The sequence below is a fragment of the Balaenoptera ricei genome, chromosome 14, assembly GCF_028023285.1.
Source record: "Balaenoptera ricei isolate mBalRic1 chromosome 14, mBalRic1.hap2, whole genome shotgun sequence".
Taxonomy (NCBI): domain Eukaryota; kingdom Metazoa; phylum Chordata; class Mammalia; order Artiodactyla; family Balaenopteridae; genus Balaenoptera; species Balaenoptera ricei.
Genome location: NC_082652.1, coordinates 83979794 through 83995359, shown reverse-complemented (window position 1 = coordinate 83995359; position 15566 = coordinate 83979794). Strand labels below are relative to the sequence as shown.

Below are 15566 nucleotides of genomic sequence, written 5' to 3'. Positions count from 1 at the left end.
AAAGAGGGCTAGTTATAACCCAGTACACTATATGATAAAACACAGTTAAGCTAAGAAACCTATTAAATAATGTAAATACATATGAAGAATATCCTTCTGATGATATATTTCAGTTTAAAATAGTCTGCATAAGATATCTTTCATTAATGTACATATAGACCATTTATCCTTTAGAAATACATTTATTTCTAATCTAATTTAGAGAGAATTTAATTTTTATCCATTAATGTAATAAACCCAACTTTGTCAGTTTTAGTGAGAGCACAGTAAAATGAATAAAGAGAGACTAGACCGGTTAGATTATATATGTGACATGTACCATGCTTCATACATTGATCGAGTCAGTAATGCACATTAAAGATGATACTCAACAACTAAGTGTCCGTTGCCTGTATTTAACTGGTAACACAAGGAAGGGGGGACTATGAAACAATTATTGATTATTTCCATGAAAGACACATTATTGGCCTCATAGTGATTTTGTCAACTTTGTATGCACTATAGTATAGCATACCTAACTGCGAGTGAATGAACAATTCCTCTTACACAAGTCCTCATGGAAAACATAAATATACAAAATATTATCAAATATTTTTGTATTTCTTAATTGCTTTGATGTTTATTTATTATTACTATTTATTTACGTTTGACTATATTTTGAAGATTTCTACAGTATTTAAATTACAGATTAGGAAAGTATATCTCTCTATTGACTTTTTTAGAAAAACCATTTAGAAAATATTTAGAGGGTTTAAAGTTGCTTAATCTGTATTTAATGAATTGTCAATAAAACTGAAACAGGAAAAAAGGAAAGACTGAAACAACTGAAGAAAATAAAATCAGATAATCAGAGTGATGTAAGAATTGAACATTACTAAAATCCTTCTGAATTTTATAGACGACATTTACAAATTATGAGTAAGAATAAAGCAAGACTTTATGCAATGAATTTTTTGGAAATTCTGCTGCATATTTGTATCATCTTAATTTATTTTACATTTCTTTTTTCCGTGGTTAGTTTACAGTAAGATTCACAGACACATGATTTCACACACACACACGCATGCACACACACACTCACTCACTCACAAACATAAAAAGTGAATCACTGTTTAGTCATCAATGGTTCATCATCAAGCAGTGTTTGAAACATTGAAACATTGTAGAATTATGCCAGTTCCATACGATTGCTACTTTTATTTTAAAAGTGCAGTGAGTCTTATAAGGGAGAACAATAATTATTTTCCTAGAAATTGAGCTCCCTAACAAATTCACAGGAGAGAGTTATTCTGAATATTTATAATATCATATTTTTATCCACTAAATTTTCTGAGTTTGACTTTTTTGGATTTACCCCACACACAAAGAAATTATTTTTTGTGACATTAATATATTACATTAAGTTTTCCATTTAGTAGAGAAAAAGGTCATGACATATTAGGACATTGAAGAGGTATGTTTGGGTTAGAAGTAAATGAACCATCGATTAAAATGTGCTTTAAAATAAACTGAACTGGGAAAAATAACCTAACTCCATAGCTCGTCTCTAGAAATGAAGTATGGGGTGGTCTATGAGTCAGTGCATTTTCTTGGTCTTCCTGATTCTCATTTGTACAGTACTAAGTTAAGAAATCTAAAGTTTTAATACTAAGAATTTCTCTTGGTCAACAACTAACAGTACAATGATTTTGACTATTGTTCCTGAAGCCAAATACAGGTGGTCTAGTTCTGCAAACTAGAGACAGGAAACCCTTATAGAAATAAATGGAATGGAGACATCATGAGGAAATGTAGGGGAAGGAAATGGATGAGTGCATAGAAGCGTAGTTAAAAGAACAAGACTTGCCTATTACAAACTGATAGAAATGGTCTCTAAGAAGCCTTTTGTTGGAATAATTCTTTACGATTCCTACAGGGATGTATCTATTCATTTATTTATTATTTGTATTATTGTGATATAATTGACATATAATATTGTGTAAGTTTAAGGTGTACAATGTGCTGATTTCATACATCTATATATTGCAATGTGGTTACCACTATAGCCTTAGCTATCATTTCCATCATGTCACATGATTATCATTTCCATGGTGAAAACATTTCAGATCTAGTCTCTTAGCAACTTTGAAGTATATAATACAGTATTGCTGACTATAATCACTATAAGGTACATAAACTCCCCAAAACTTATTCATATTCTAACTGTAAGTTTGTACCCTTTGACAAACAGCCCAATTCCCCTACAACCCAGACCCTGGTAACCAGCAATCCACTGTCTCTGTAAGTTCTGCTTTTTTTTTTTTTTTTCGATTCCTCATATAATTCATTGCATACTCTGCCTTTGACCTAGCATAATGCCCTCAAGGTCCATCCATGTTGTCTCAAATGGCAGGAATGTATTTAAAACACATGAAACTAATGAGTGTCTACATGTTGAGTGGAGAACAGTATAAAACAAGTGTTAAATAACTAACATAACAATTCTAAAACAAAACAGCAAATACTATCAATACATGCAATTGAGGACCACAGTAAAAGTTTCAACATTTTTATTAATGAAGCATAGAATGGCTTCATATTAGAATGTGTCAGTTTATAAAATTAGGTTGTAATGAAAAACTTCATAATGCTAATTTCACATAAAATCACAAGCCTATTTGATTTAGTGCCATTTGTGTTGCCATTCTTATTGACATAGAACATAGTGTTTCAAAAGATGTGGATTTCCAACAAGACCCATAATGCTAGATTACATGTTTACATAAAAATAATTTAAAAGCTCATTAAAGAAATATTTTTAATTTTACCATTAATTTTAAACATACAAATACTTATCTCCCATGAGTTTTATTGATTGTTACTGAATTTTAATGAGAATACTTACCTTATCAATCTGGTAGATTTTGTTCTGCACTTAAAAAAAATTCTTTAAAGAAAGTAGGCATTTTACAGAAGGGGATGAAGCCAGCCAAATAATTATGCTCATCTTCAGCTTGACACTATGTCGAGATCATTTCAATAATCTTTATGAATATTTTACTAATATTCTGTAATTTTTTGAGGTACAGGTCACAACATAGTTTTTTGAAGGAAACGGTTTCTAATTTCCCTTTGATTCCTCTGCTAATAACGCATCTTTAAATGATCCTTAGTTACGTATTGTAATGGGTTGTTTAATAGTTATATTTCATTAGATCATGGATTCACATATTTAAAACTCTATACGGTATATGGAAATTAGGGTTGTTTTGTATAAGGTTATATTTTCTTGTCTATACAGAAAGATACTTGTTTTATAATTCAGAACAGGGAGGACTAGTCTTTTATTGCTTATCATCATCTTGCTTGCTAAAGAAAGAATACCTTACAGAACTGGAATCCGTTTTTCAAAAAGACCATCGGCTTAATTTCTTGTAACTATGTATTTTCTCTTCAGGAACATTTGTCATCCAGGTGACAGCAAGTGATGCTGATGATCCTTCAAGTGGCAATAATGCTCGTCTCCTGTACAGCTTACGACAAGGCCAACCGTATTTCTCCATTGAACCAACAACAGGTATTCCTGGAAGAAACAAAGTGCAATTCAACATGATTCTAAGGCAAACGTCAGAGCAAAAGTTCTCTGCCTGCAAACATGTTGTAAAGTAGACCTGATGTTTCAATAAATAAATGGGTTGTAATGTTTTTTCATTAAATTTTAAAAATTTAATTATTTTTAATCTTTTAGCTGGTTTTTCTAAGGTTGGGAGATTGGATTTTTCACATCCATACCACAAATGATTTGTGTATGGGATATAAAACATACTTAAGGATTATTACAAATTAATTACAGAACTACAGACAACCCAATCTAAATATATGGGGAAAAGACATTTACAAGCAATTGACAAAAAATTGACAAACAAAAAGCCTGCAAGCATATTAAAATTGCTCAACCTCATTAGTCACCATGGAAATGCAAATTAAAATCACAGAGTTCTACCTGTACACCCAGCCAGAATGAGATTAAGCTGAGTTTATGGCTGGGTGTAGGAACTTAAAAAAAAATAGTTCTGTATTTTATGTCTTTTTGATTCACATGAATACAACATTTGCTTTTTCTGTCCTTACTTCTCCAATTTCTGTTAATCAATTGAATACTTTATAAAATAAATTTTAAAATTGCTCTTATTTATTTACATCTATTAAACAGTTAAGAATTATGTGACATTGATTCATTTAACAAATATTGATTGCTTTCGTCACTACAAAGATTAAACCCATATAAATGAGCTTACAGTCTCTAAAGATGAGAAAAAAAAATACCTGACTAACCAACCAAGAATGTGGCAAGTTCCAAAAGCAATAAAATTCTGTGATTGTTAATGAGACAAATATTATTTCCATCTTGATGACATGAAAAGCTTTAAAAAATTAAAGCATGTGTTGGGTCTTTAAGCATTTGTTATTGATTCATTCATTTAGCAAGTATTAAATAGGTCAGCCTTTATCAATCAAGTTTCTTTTGAGAATCAGATTCTGAAAAGTATGATTTGAGTGACTATATTCTTAATTCTCCCCAGGATAATACCTAGTTTCTATTATTCTGAATGTACAGGTTTAAGTTATTTTAATACATGCAGTGGATGCCTTAAGACATTAGGTTTTAATTCCTTTACACAATTTTGGTTGAGAAGGGTTGAATATGCAACAGGCATTATACAGTATACTAGGTTTACAGCAGGACACCATTGCAACATTAAAAAAATGATAATAAAAGGAAAGCAACAGGGACTCTTTTCTCTTGGAACTTACAAATAAATATTAAACATTTGCATATTAATAAATACATTAAGTTTGTGAATATTATGAAGTGAAATAAACAAGGTTCAATAGAAGAAAGTAAGAACTCCTTCATAGTGTGTGGCCAAGGCAGAATACACTGAAACCAGAAGGCTGAGCTGAGCACGTGACCAAGGTGAGGAGAGCATGGAAGGCGTTCTAGGTTATGGGAAGAATGTATAGGAAATTCCTGAGAAAGGAGAGCGTTTAAGCTCTGAGACTAACTAGACACCAGTGTGAAAGAGCACAGAGGAGGAGAATAGAAAATGGGCTATCGGTGTAGTAGATGTGTGCTAGGTGACACTGGATCTTCACGACCATTTTGAGCACTGTCTTTTCCTCCAGCGCTCACTGACTTCTTAAACATATTGAGCAAATTAGCTAAAGCAATTAATTGCATTAATGGAGGAGCAGTAGAGCCGGCAGCAAGACAGTTGGAAGCCAAAGCACAGAAGTGGTAAGTTTTCGAGGGTGTAAGAGGATCTAGGAATATACATTCTTTATCCATTCTGAAGGTAAGAAGACGTGTTGAAAATAAAGTCAGCAAAGTTAATTGAAGCCTCCATACATGGGAAGTGAAGGCCTCTGTGTTCGTCTCTCTCACTGACTAATCTCTACACCTTTGGATATATAATTCCAAAACTCTAATACTATTCTCCTTTGCTAATAGGAAACACAATTCTCTGTTGAGTCACACACAGGGAGATATTAGGAGCGTCTGTTTCATATATTCCATGGTTTCCATACTGATTCATATAATAGAGTATAATTGTGAAACACTTCAGTCCACAATTAAAATCTCATCATAATGTGGTCCAATTTGTCCTTTTTTAAATTTTTTTACAGGTATCACAATTTTTTAATTAATACTTTTTCCCCAGACATATTTGAAGATTAGCCATTCTCCTTCTTATATTTGTATTATGTGTTCCCCAGATCTTTAGGATTACAGCTCTTCTATTTACCACCTTAAATTTTTCCTAGGTTTTTTTCAGTGATGATTAACTTCTTACTAAATAATTTTATAGAAAGTGGACACTTATTACAACATTTCCATGGTCCAATATGGATATGAATATCTCTGTTGGTGGATTATGAATAACTGTGAGTCAAAAATCAGCTCTTCTTCATATATTATGACTCAAAATAGATTTAACATCACAGGTGCACAATATTTTTGCATACATTTGGTATTATAGTTTTACATATATCCATAATAAACTAACTTCTTCTAAGTTTAGGGGAAAAGTTAATTGTAGAGCCCTAATATTATGTTAGGGAAGAAAGCAGAAAATAAGTTGAGGTAAAAATAAGACATTCTTCTTCTCTCCCTGTGGTTTATCTTAACATAGTATTTTATTAAGATTCCACTACTATTAGTATTGTGATGACCACTCTAAACTTTAGGCAGAGGTGGTGATTGACTTATTATTGTTGTATTTTTTTCTCCAGGGCAGCATCTAGCACATTGTAGTGGTTCAAAATGTGTCAAAAGAATGATTTTATGTTTGAATTCTTAAGAAATTAACTAGGAAGATGCCATGGTTAATAATGAAATAATAATTATAGTTTATTATGTCTTTAAAGGAGTCATAAGAATATCTTCTAAAATGGATAGAGAACTGCAAGATGAGTATTGGGTGATTATTCAAGCCAAAGACATGATTGGTCTGCCTGGAGCACTGTCTGCAACAACAAGTGTATTAATCAAACTTTCTGATGTTAATGACAATAAGCCTATATTTAAAGGCAGTAAGTAAAAAGGATTCTAATAAATAATTTTTGAAAGTATGGGAAATAGCACAAACTAAGTCTTGATTTAGCAAAGTGTTTAAAGCATCTGCTTTCAGATTTAGGGTAGTGTCACTCTTTCCTCCAGATTAACTTGTTGGCAATTTTTAATTTGTACAATCAAATAAACGGTTCTTTTAATTTTCCCACAACGAAAGAGACACGGTAGCACAGTTAAACTGTTACTTCCTGAAAACAGCAAAATATTACCAACTTTAAAGTAACATTTCTCCCACTTAAAAAAAGGAAAATCTCACAAAGCAGTCTGTGGAATGACTTGCTCTATGCTCCTAAGGAAGTCAAGAATCCCTTTAAAGAAAAATTATACTGAACATGCTCCTTTTTTTAATTCTAAAAAGATTTATTCTTTAGGATATTAACACATGTGATTATTTTGTACATTTTAGCATAAATTACAAATCATATATGAATGACTAGTTCTTTGTAAGTTTTATGCAAGTTACTTCTGAAAAGTAAAGAGAAAAAAACTTAGTTATTTATATTTATATCTATGTATTTCAAATATAACTACCATTATTTTCTTGTGACCAAAACAATGGGGTCATCTGACTTCATCTTTATCTCTCTTTTTCTTTTTATTTAAATTTATTTTATTGAGATATAGTCGATTTACAGTGTTGTGTTAATTTCTACTGTACAGCAAAGTGATTGAGTTATACATATATATAATTATTTTTGATATTCTTTTCCTTTATGGTTTATCAGAGGATATTGAATATAGTTCCCTGTACTATTCAGTAGGACATTGTTGTTTATCCATTCTATATATAATAGTTTGCATCAGCTAGCCTCAAACTCCCAATCCATCCCTCCCCCACCCCCATCCTCCTGACAACAGACTTGTGTTCTCTATGTCTCTGAGTCTGTTTCTGTTTCATAGATAAGTTCATTTGTGTCACATTTTAAATTCCACATGTAAGTGATATCATATGGTATTTGTCTTTCTCTTTCTGAGTTACTTCAGTTAGCATGATAATCTCTAGGTTCATCCATGTTGCTGCAAATGGCATTATTTCATTCTTTTTTATGGTTGCATAATATTCCATATCTTTCTTTTCCATTTCCACTAATGGAATGGAATTAATGCAATCCAGGCTCAGATTCTCAAAGTCAAACTGTTACCCTTAGAACTCAACTATTTGTTTTTGGACTCTACCGTCTTTAATTCATACTTATATTGGGTTGGCCAAAAAGTTCGTTCAGGTTTTTTTGTAACATCTTACGGAAAAACCCAAACGAACCTTTTGGCCAACTCAATATTTATTGGTTATTTTAGGTATCAGAGAATGCTTGAGTGAAATTGAAAAACTCGTTTTATTAAATTTAATTTGGCACAGTGGAAGGATACAATAAAAATAAACCTATGAATATTAAGAAGGTATGCATATGAATAGAAATTTGGAAATTATATGTACTGGTGAAAGGACTTCCCTAAGATATATTTAAGAGAAAATAATAGGTACTCAAAAAGATATGAGGGAAATGTTCAGATTGCAAAAAAATAAAGGGAGAGAGAGAGCAAGAGAGAGAGGTATTTAGAATAAGTAATTGGTGAAAAGGGTGGGTATGGTTTTTCCGACAGCCCATAATAAAGGGAGGGTGCTATATTTGGGAGTTTTTTATGTTAATTATCTGTGCAAAATATCCTGAATTTTGTTTTTAAAGGTTTATACCGCTTGACTGTCTCTGAATCTGCATCTGTTGGGATGTCGATTGGAAAAATCATGGCATATGATAATGACATTGGAGAGAATGCAGAAATGGATTACAGCATAGAAGATGATTCAAAAACGTTCGATGTCATTACTAATAATGAGACCCAAGAAGGAATAATTATATTAAAAAAGGTAGATGCATTAATATTATTTGTTTTGCATAATAATGCAAAATCAAATCAGAAATACATATATATTTTGTGTAACCAGTTAGTTTTTGCTTTGTTAAGTAAGTAAAATAAGACCCTGTGATTTAGTTTAGGGAGCAAAAGAAAAGATATATGTGCTTTTATAAAAAATTCTGAGATATTTCATTTTTTAGAATATTAACATATATGATTATTACCTACATTTTAGTATTAATTACAAATAATAATATACAAATAGCTAATTATCAGTTTTATGCAAGATACTTCTGAAAAAATAAAGAAAAAAGCTCAGTTATTTATATTTTATATCCATATATTTCAAATATAATTGATGAGAGAGTTAATTATTACCGAGATCTTTTGAATTATATTGTAGAGTAGTTTTTTTAAAAAGATTTTAATATACAGGAGAAACTTTTTGAAATTATCTTAAATAACAGGAAACTAATTCTCAACTCCATAAGATATTTATACTCAGAAAAGTACACTTTTAATACTAAATAAAAAATATAATTATTAACCCAAAACATTTTATAATAGACGTAAATAACAAAATACACATAGGGATTTGCTACGCAACTACTTAATGATAATATCAGAGGGATCCAAGAACATAAATAGTAAAACCTAACTGGAAAGCAACTGAGACTTAAATTAACAACAAAAACTTTTTTTTTCCTAAGTAATTCCTCGGGTCACTGATACCAGTTTTCTGTGTACACTGCATTTCTTTGTAGAAAGTAGACTTTGAGCACCAGAACCACTATCGTATTAGAGCAAAAGTTAAAAACCGCCGAGTTGATGAGCAGCTCAGGAAATACCATACTGAAGCTTCCACCACTTTCATCAAGATCCAGGTGGAAGATGTTGATGAACCTCCTGTTTTCCTCCTCCCGTATTACATATTTGAAATCTTTGAAGGAAGCCCGTACGGATCATTTGTAGGCACAGTCTCTGCCACAGATCCAGATCAGAGGAAATCTCCTATCAGGTATGTCTGGAAGGCCAGCTTTGCATTAGTAAATGAGGGAACACAGATTAGCTTGAAAATAAAATTTCATATAAATGTAACAGGGATATATCTAGATCTGTATTTCTCTCTAAGGTACTTATAAAATTTGCAACAGTTGAAACAAGTTGAAACAGGAAGCCTCACTATTGGTTAAGATGCAGTGAAATAAGCACTTGAAAACATGTGCAAGAAAGAGGCAATCACCAACTAAAATTAGATGCAGTCAACTCTCTATTAATTGGGGTAAGAAGGTGAGGGAAAAGAAACCCCTGGTTATGCCAAATCAGAACAGAAACAAAGCTGATCACAATGTGGTTCATCTAAACACTGTTTAATTAAAATGATATTCAAAAATTAACTAAGCTTTTATAGGGTACCGCTAAAAGAGTAAAAATGAACTAAGTCCAATCAATTAGAAATAAATTTCTGTGTTGCAATTAAACAATATTTACCATCTATTAAATTAGTCTGTTATATTCAGGAAGTATATTTTCTTTCTGTTTTTTTGTATTCGCATCATAGTTATGGTTAAAAATAAAAGCAAAACCTGTTACATGTTTCCTTCCACCACCTTCCCTTCATCCATTTTCTGTACTTTACAGTCCAGGGGCTTACACAAACTTCCATATATTTATTAAGGTGCTGAGTACTGCTTTGCTCTTTGGAAGGGCTACTGACACAAAGAAGAGCTTCTTTAAATTAATGAGACAGACGATGCTCCCACTTTTCCACTGTAATTCCTAACCATAAAATGCTGCCTTCTAATATGTAGATATAGTTCCTATTTATTAGCAGTAAATTTAATAATGAATATAAATATATATGTAGTATATATATGTGTGTGTATATACAAGTCAGTAAATTAATTGTTTAGATTTTAAAGAGTATATTAACCTGTTTGTTTTTCTGACAATACTAAAGAATACATAATTTTTAAAAATGCTTTCATGATTAAAGCTTTCATTATATTATGCTTTATAATAATAAAATTGTAGAAACAATTTAAATATCTAATCTCAGTGGTGTAAATAAGGCAATGAATGATGAATGCTTTCTAATGATGCTTATGAACATAAAGACATGGCATGATTCTTTAAAAATAATACAAAATCATTAGAGTCATATGTTTACTACAAGTAAAATATTATGTAAAATAAATGAGAAAAATAAGTGAGCACACCCAAATATTAACAGAGGTTGTGTTTTTTTAAAAATTTTATTTTATTTATTTTTTTATACAGCAGGTCCCTATTAGTCATCAATTTTATACACATCAGTGTATACATGTCAATCCCAATCACCCAGTTCAGCACACCACCAACCCCAACCCCCGTGGCTTTCCCCCCTTGGTGTCCATACGTTTGTTCTTTACGTCTGTGTCTCAATTTCTGCCCTGCAAACCGGTTCATCTGTACCGTTTTTCTAGGTTCCACATACATGCATTAATATACGATATTTGTTTTTCTCTTTCTGACTTACTTCACTCTTTATGACAGTCTCTACATCCATCCACGTCTCTACAAATGACCCAGTTTCGTTCCTTTTTATGGTCGAGTAATATTCCATTGTATATATGTGCCACATCTTCTTTATCCATTCGTCTGTCGAAGGGCATTTAGGTTGCTTCCATGACCTGGCTATTGGAAATAGTGCTGCAATGAACATTAGGGTGCATGTGTCTTTTTGAATTATGGTTTTCTCTGGGTATATGCCCAGTAGTGGGATTGCTGGGTCATATGGTAATTCTATTTTTATTTTTTAAGGAACCTCCTTACTGTTCTCCATAGTGGCTGTATCAATTTACATTCCCACCAACAGTGCAAGAGGGTTCCCTTTTCTCCACCCCCTCTCCAGCATTTGTTGTTTGTAGATTTTCTGATGATGCCCATTCTAACTGGTGTGAGGTGATACCTCATTGTAGTTTTGATTTGCATTTCTCTAATAATTAGTGATGTTGAGCAGATTTTCATGTGCTTCTTGGCCATCTGTATGTCTTCTTTGGAGAAATGTCTATTTAGGTCTTCTGCCCATTTTTGGAATGGGTTGTTTGTTTTTTTAATATTGAGCTGCATGAGCTGTTTATATATTTTAGAGATTAATCCTTTGTCTGTTGATTCATTTGCAAATATTTTCTCCCATTCTGAGGGTTGTCTTTTCCTCTTGTTTATGGTTTCCTTTGCTGTGCAAAAGCTTTGAAGTTTCATTAGGTCCCATTTGTTTATTTTTGTTTTTATTTCCATTACTCTAGGAGGTGGATCAAAAAAGACCTTGCTGTGATTTATGTCAAAGAGTGTTCTTCCTATGTTTTCCTCTAAGAGTTTTATAGTGCCTGGTCTTACATTTAGATCTCTAATCCATTTTGAGTTTATTTTTGTGTATGGTGTTAGGGAGTGTTCTAATTTCATTCTTTTACACGTAGCTGTCCAGTTTTCCCAGCAACACTTATTGAAGAGACTGTCTTTTCTCCAGTGTATTTCCTTCCCTCCTTTGTCATAGATTAGTTGACCATAGGTGCGTGGGTATGTCTCTGGGCTTTCTATCTTGTTCCACTGATCTATGTTTCTGTTTTTGTGCCAGTACCATATTGTCTTGATTACTGTAGCTTTGTAGTATAGTCTGAAGTTAGGGAGTCTGATTCCTCCAGTTCCGTTTTTTTCCCTCAAGACTGCTTTGGCTATTCGGGGTCTTTTGTGTCTCCATACAAATTTTAAGATTTTTTGTTCTAGTTCCATAAAACTGCCATTGATAGGGATAACATTGAATCTGTAGATTGCTTTGGGTAGTATAGTCATTTTCACAATATTGATTCTTCCAATCCAAGAACATGATATATCTCTCCATCTGTTGGTATCATCTTTAATTTCTTTCATCAGTGTCTTATAGTTTTCTGCATACAGGTCTTTTGTCTCCCTAGGTAGGTTTATTCCTAGGTATTTTATTCTTTTTGTTGCAATGGTAAATGGGAGTGTTTCCTTATTTTCTCTTTCAGATTTTTCATCATTAGTGTGTAGGAATGCAAGAGATTTCTGTACATTAATTTTGTATCCTGCAACTTTACCAAATTCATTGATTAGCTCTAGTAGTTTTCTGGTGGCATCTTTAGGATTCTCTATGTATAGTATCATGTCATCTGCAAACAGTGACAGTTTTACTTCTTCTTTTCCAATTTGTATTCTTTTTATTTCTTTTTCTTCTCTGATTGCCATGGCTGGAACTTCCAAAACTATGTTGAGTAATAGTGGTGAGAGTGGACATCCTTGTCTTGTTCCTGATCTTAGAGGAAATGGTTTCAGTTTTTCACCATTGAGAATGACGTTTGCTGTGGGTTTGTCATATATGGCCTTTATTATGTTGAGGTAGGTTCCCTCTATGCCCACTTTCTGGAGAGTTTTTATCATAAATTGGTGTTGAATTTTGTCAAAAGCTTTTTCTGCATCTATTGAGATGATCATATGGTTTTTATTCTTCAGTTTGTTACTATGGTTTATCACATTGATTGATTTGCATATATTGAAGAATCCTTGCATCCCTGGGATAAATCCCACTTGACCATGGTGTATGATCCTTTCAATGTGTTGTTGGATTCTGTTTGCTAGTATTTTGTTGAGGATTTTTGCATCTATATTCATCAGTGATATTGGTCTGTAATTTTCATTTTTTGTAGTATCTTTGTCTTGTTTTGGTATCAGGGTGATGGTGGCCTCATAGAATGAGTTTGGGAGTGTTCTTTCGTCCGCAATTGTTTGGAAGAGTTTGAGAAGGATGGGTGTTAGCTCGTCTCTAAATGTTTGATAGAATTCACCTGTGAAGCCATCTGGTCCTGGACTTTTGTTTGTTGGAAGATTTTTAATCACAGTTTCAATTTCATTACTTGTGATTGGTCTGTTCATATTTTCTGTTTCTTCCTGGTTCACTCTTGGAAGGTTATACCTTTCTAAGAATTTGTCCATTTCTTCCATGTTGTCCATTTTATTGGCATAGAGTTGCTTGTAGTAGTCTCTTAAGATGCTTTGTATTTCTGTGGTGCCTGTTGTAACTTCTCCTTTTTCATGTCTAAGTTTATTGATTTGAGTCCTCTCCCTCTTTTTCTTGACGAGTCTGGCTAATGGTTTATCAATTTTGTTTATCTTCTCAAAGAACCAGCTTTTAGTTTTATTGATCTTTGCTATTGTTTTCTTTGTTTCTATTTCATTTATTTCTGCTCTGATCTTTATGATTTCTGTCCTTCTGCTAACTTTGGGTTTTGTTTGTTCTTCTTTCTCTAGTTCCTTTAGGTGTAAGGTTAGATTGTTTACTTGAGACTTTTCTCATTTCTTGAGGTAGGCTTGTAAAGCTATAAACTTCCCTCTTAGAACTGCTTTTGCTGCAACCCATAGATTTTGGATCGTTGTGTTTTCATTGTCATTTGTCTCTAGGTATTTTTTGATTTCCTCTTTGATTTCTTCAGTGATCTCTTGGTTATTTAGTAGCGTATTGTTTAGCCTCCATGTGTTTGTGTTTTTCACGTTTTTTTCTCTGTAATTCATTTCTAATCTCATAGCGTTGTGGTCAGAAAAGATGCTTGATATGATTTCAGTTTTCTTAAATTTACTGTGGCTTGATTTGTGACCCAAGATGTGATCTATCCTGGAGAATGTTCCGTGTGCACTTGAGAAGAAAGTGTAATCTGCTGTTCTTGGATGGAATGTCCTATAATTATCAATTAAATCTATCTCATCTATTGTGTCATTTAAAGCTTCTGTTTCCTTATTTATTTTCATTTTGAATGATCTGTCCATTGGTGTAAGTGAGGTGTTAAAGTCCCCCACTAGTATTGTGTTACTCTCGATTTCCTCTTTTATAGCTGTTAGCAGCTGCCTTATGTATTGAGTTGCTCCTATGTTGGGTTCATAAATATTTACAATTGTTATATCTTCTTCTTGGATTGATCCCTTGATCATTATGTAGTGTCCTTCCTTGTCTCTTGTAACATTCTTTATTTTAAAGTCTATTTTATCTGATATGAGCATTGCTACTCCAGCTTTCTTTTGTTTTTTGGGTTTTTTTCTATGTAACCAATTTTATTTATTTATTTATTTATTTATTTATTTATTTATTTATTTATTTTAACATCTTTATTGGAGTAAAATTTCTTTACAGTAGAGTGTCAGCCTCTGCTGTATAATAAAGTGAATCAGTCACACATATACATATGTCCCCATATCTCTTCTCTCTTGCATCTCCCTCCCTCCCACACTCCCTATCCCACTGCTCTAGATGGTCACAAAGCACCGAGCTGATCTCCCTGTGCTATGCAGCTGCCTCCCACTAGCTATCTATTTTACGTCTGGTAGTGTATACATGTCCATGCCACTCTCTCACTTTGTCCCAGCTTACTCTTCCCCCACCCCGTATCCTCAAGTCCATTGTCTAGTAGGTCTGCATCTTTATTCCCGTCTTGACCCTAGGTTCTTCTAGCCATTTTTTTTCTCTTTACTTTGTTTTTTTAGATTCCATATATATGTGTTAGCATACGGTATTTGTTCTTCTTTTTCTGACTTACTTCACTCTGTATGACAGTCTCTAGGTCCATCCACCTCACTAGAAATAACTCAGTTTTGTTCCTTTTTATGGCTGAGTAATATTCCATTGTATATATGTGCCACATCTTCTTTATCCATTCATCTGTTGATGGAAACTTAGGTTGCTTCCATGTCCTGGCTATTGTAAATAGAGCTGCAATGGACATTTCGGTACATGACTCTTTTTGAATTATGGTTTTCTCAGGGTATATGCCCAGTAGTGGGATTTCTGGGTCATATGATAGTTCTATTTTTAGTTTTCTAAGCAACCTCCATATTGTTCTCCATAGTGGCTCTATCAATTTACATTCCCACCAGCAGTGCAAGAGTGTTCCCTTTTCTCCACACCCTCTCCAGCATTTAACGTTTGTAGATATTTTGATGATGGCCATTCCGACCGGTATGAGAGGATATCTCATTGTAGGTTTGATTTGCATTTCTCTAATGATTAATGATGTTGAGCATCCTTTCACGTGTTTGTTGGCAATCTGTATGT

The 15566-nt window shown here is 32.8% G+C and overlaps 1 protein-coding gene across 1 annotated transcript in view; it reads left to right on the top strand.

The window, feature by feature from the left end:
- CDH19 (cadherin 19) overlaps positions 1 to 15566 on the top strand; it is an 87175-nt gene that overhangs the window by 34398 nt on the left and 37211 nt on the right. The window contains exons 5-8 of the mRNA XM_059894226.1: positions 3437 to 3556; positions 6409 to 6573; positions 8299 to 8480; positions 9235 to 9488. Coding sequence (XP_059750209.1) covers positions 3437 to 3556; positions 6409 to 6573; positions 8299 to 8480; positions 9235 to 9488 — 721 coding nt within the window. The remainder of the gene's footprint in view (positions 1 to 3436; positions 3557 to 6408; positions 6574 to 8298; positions 8481 to 9234; positions 9489 to 15566) is intronic.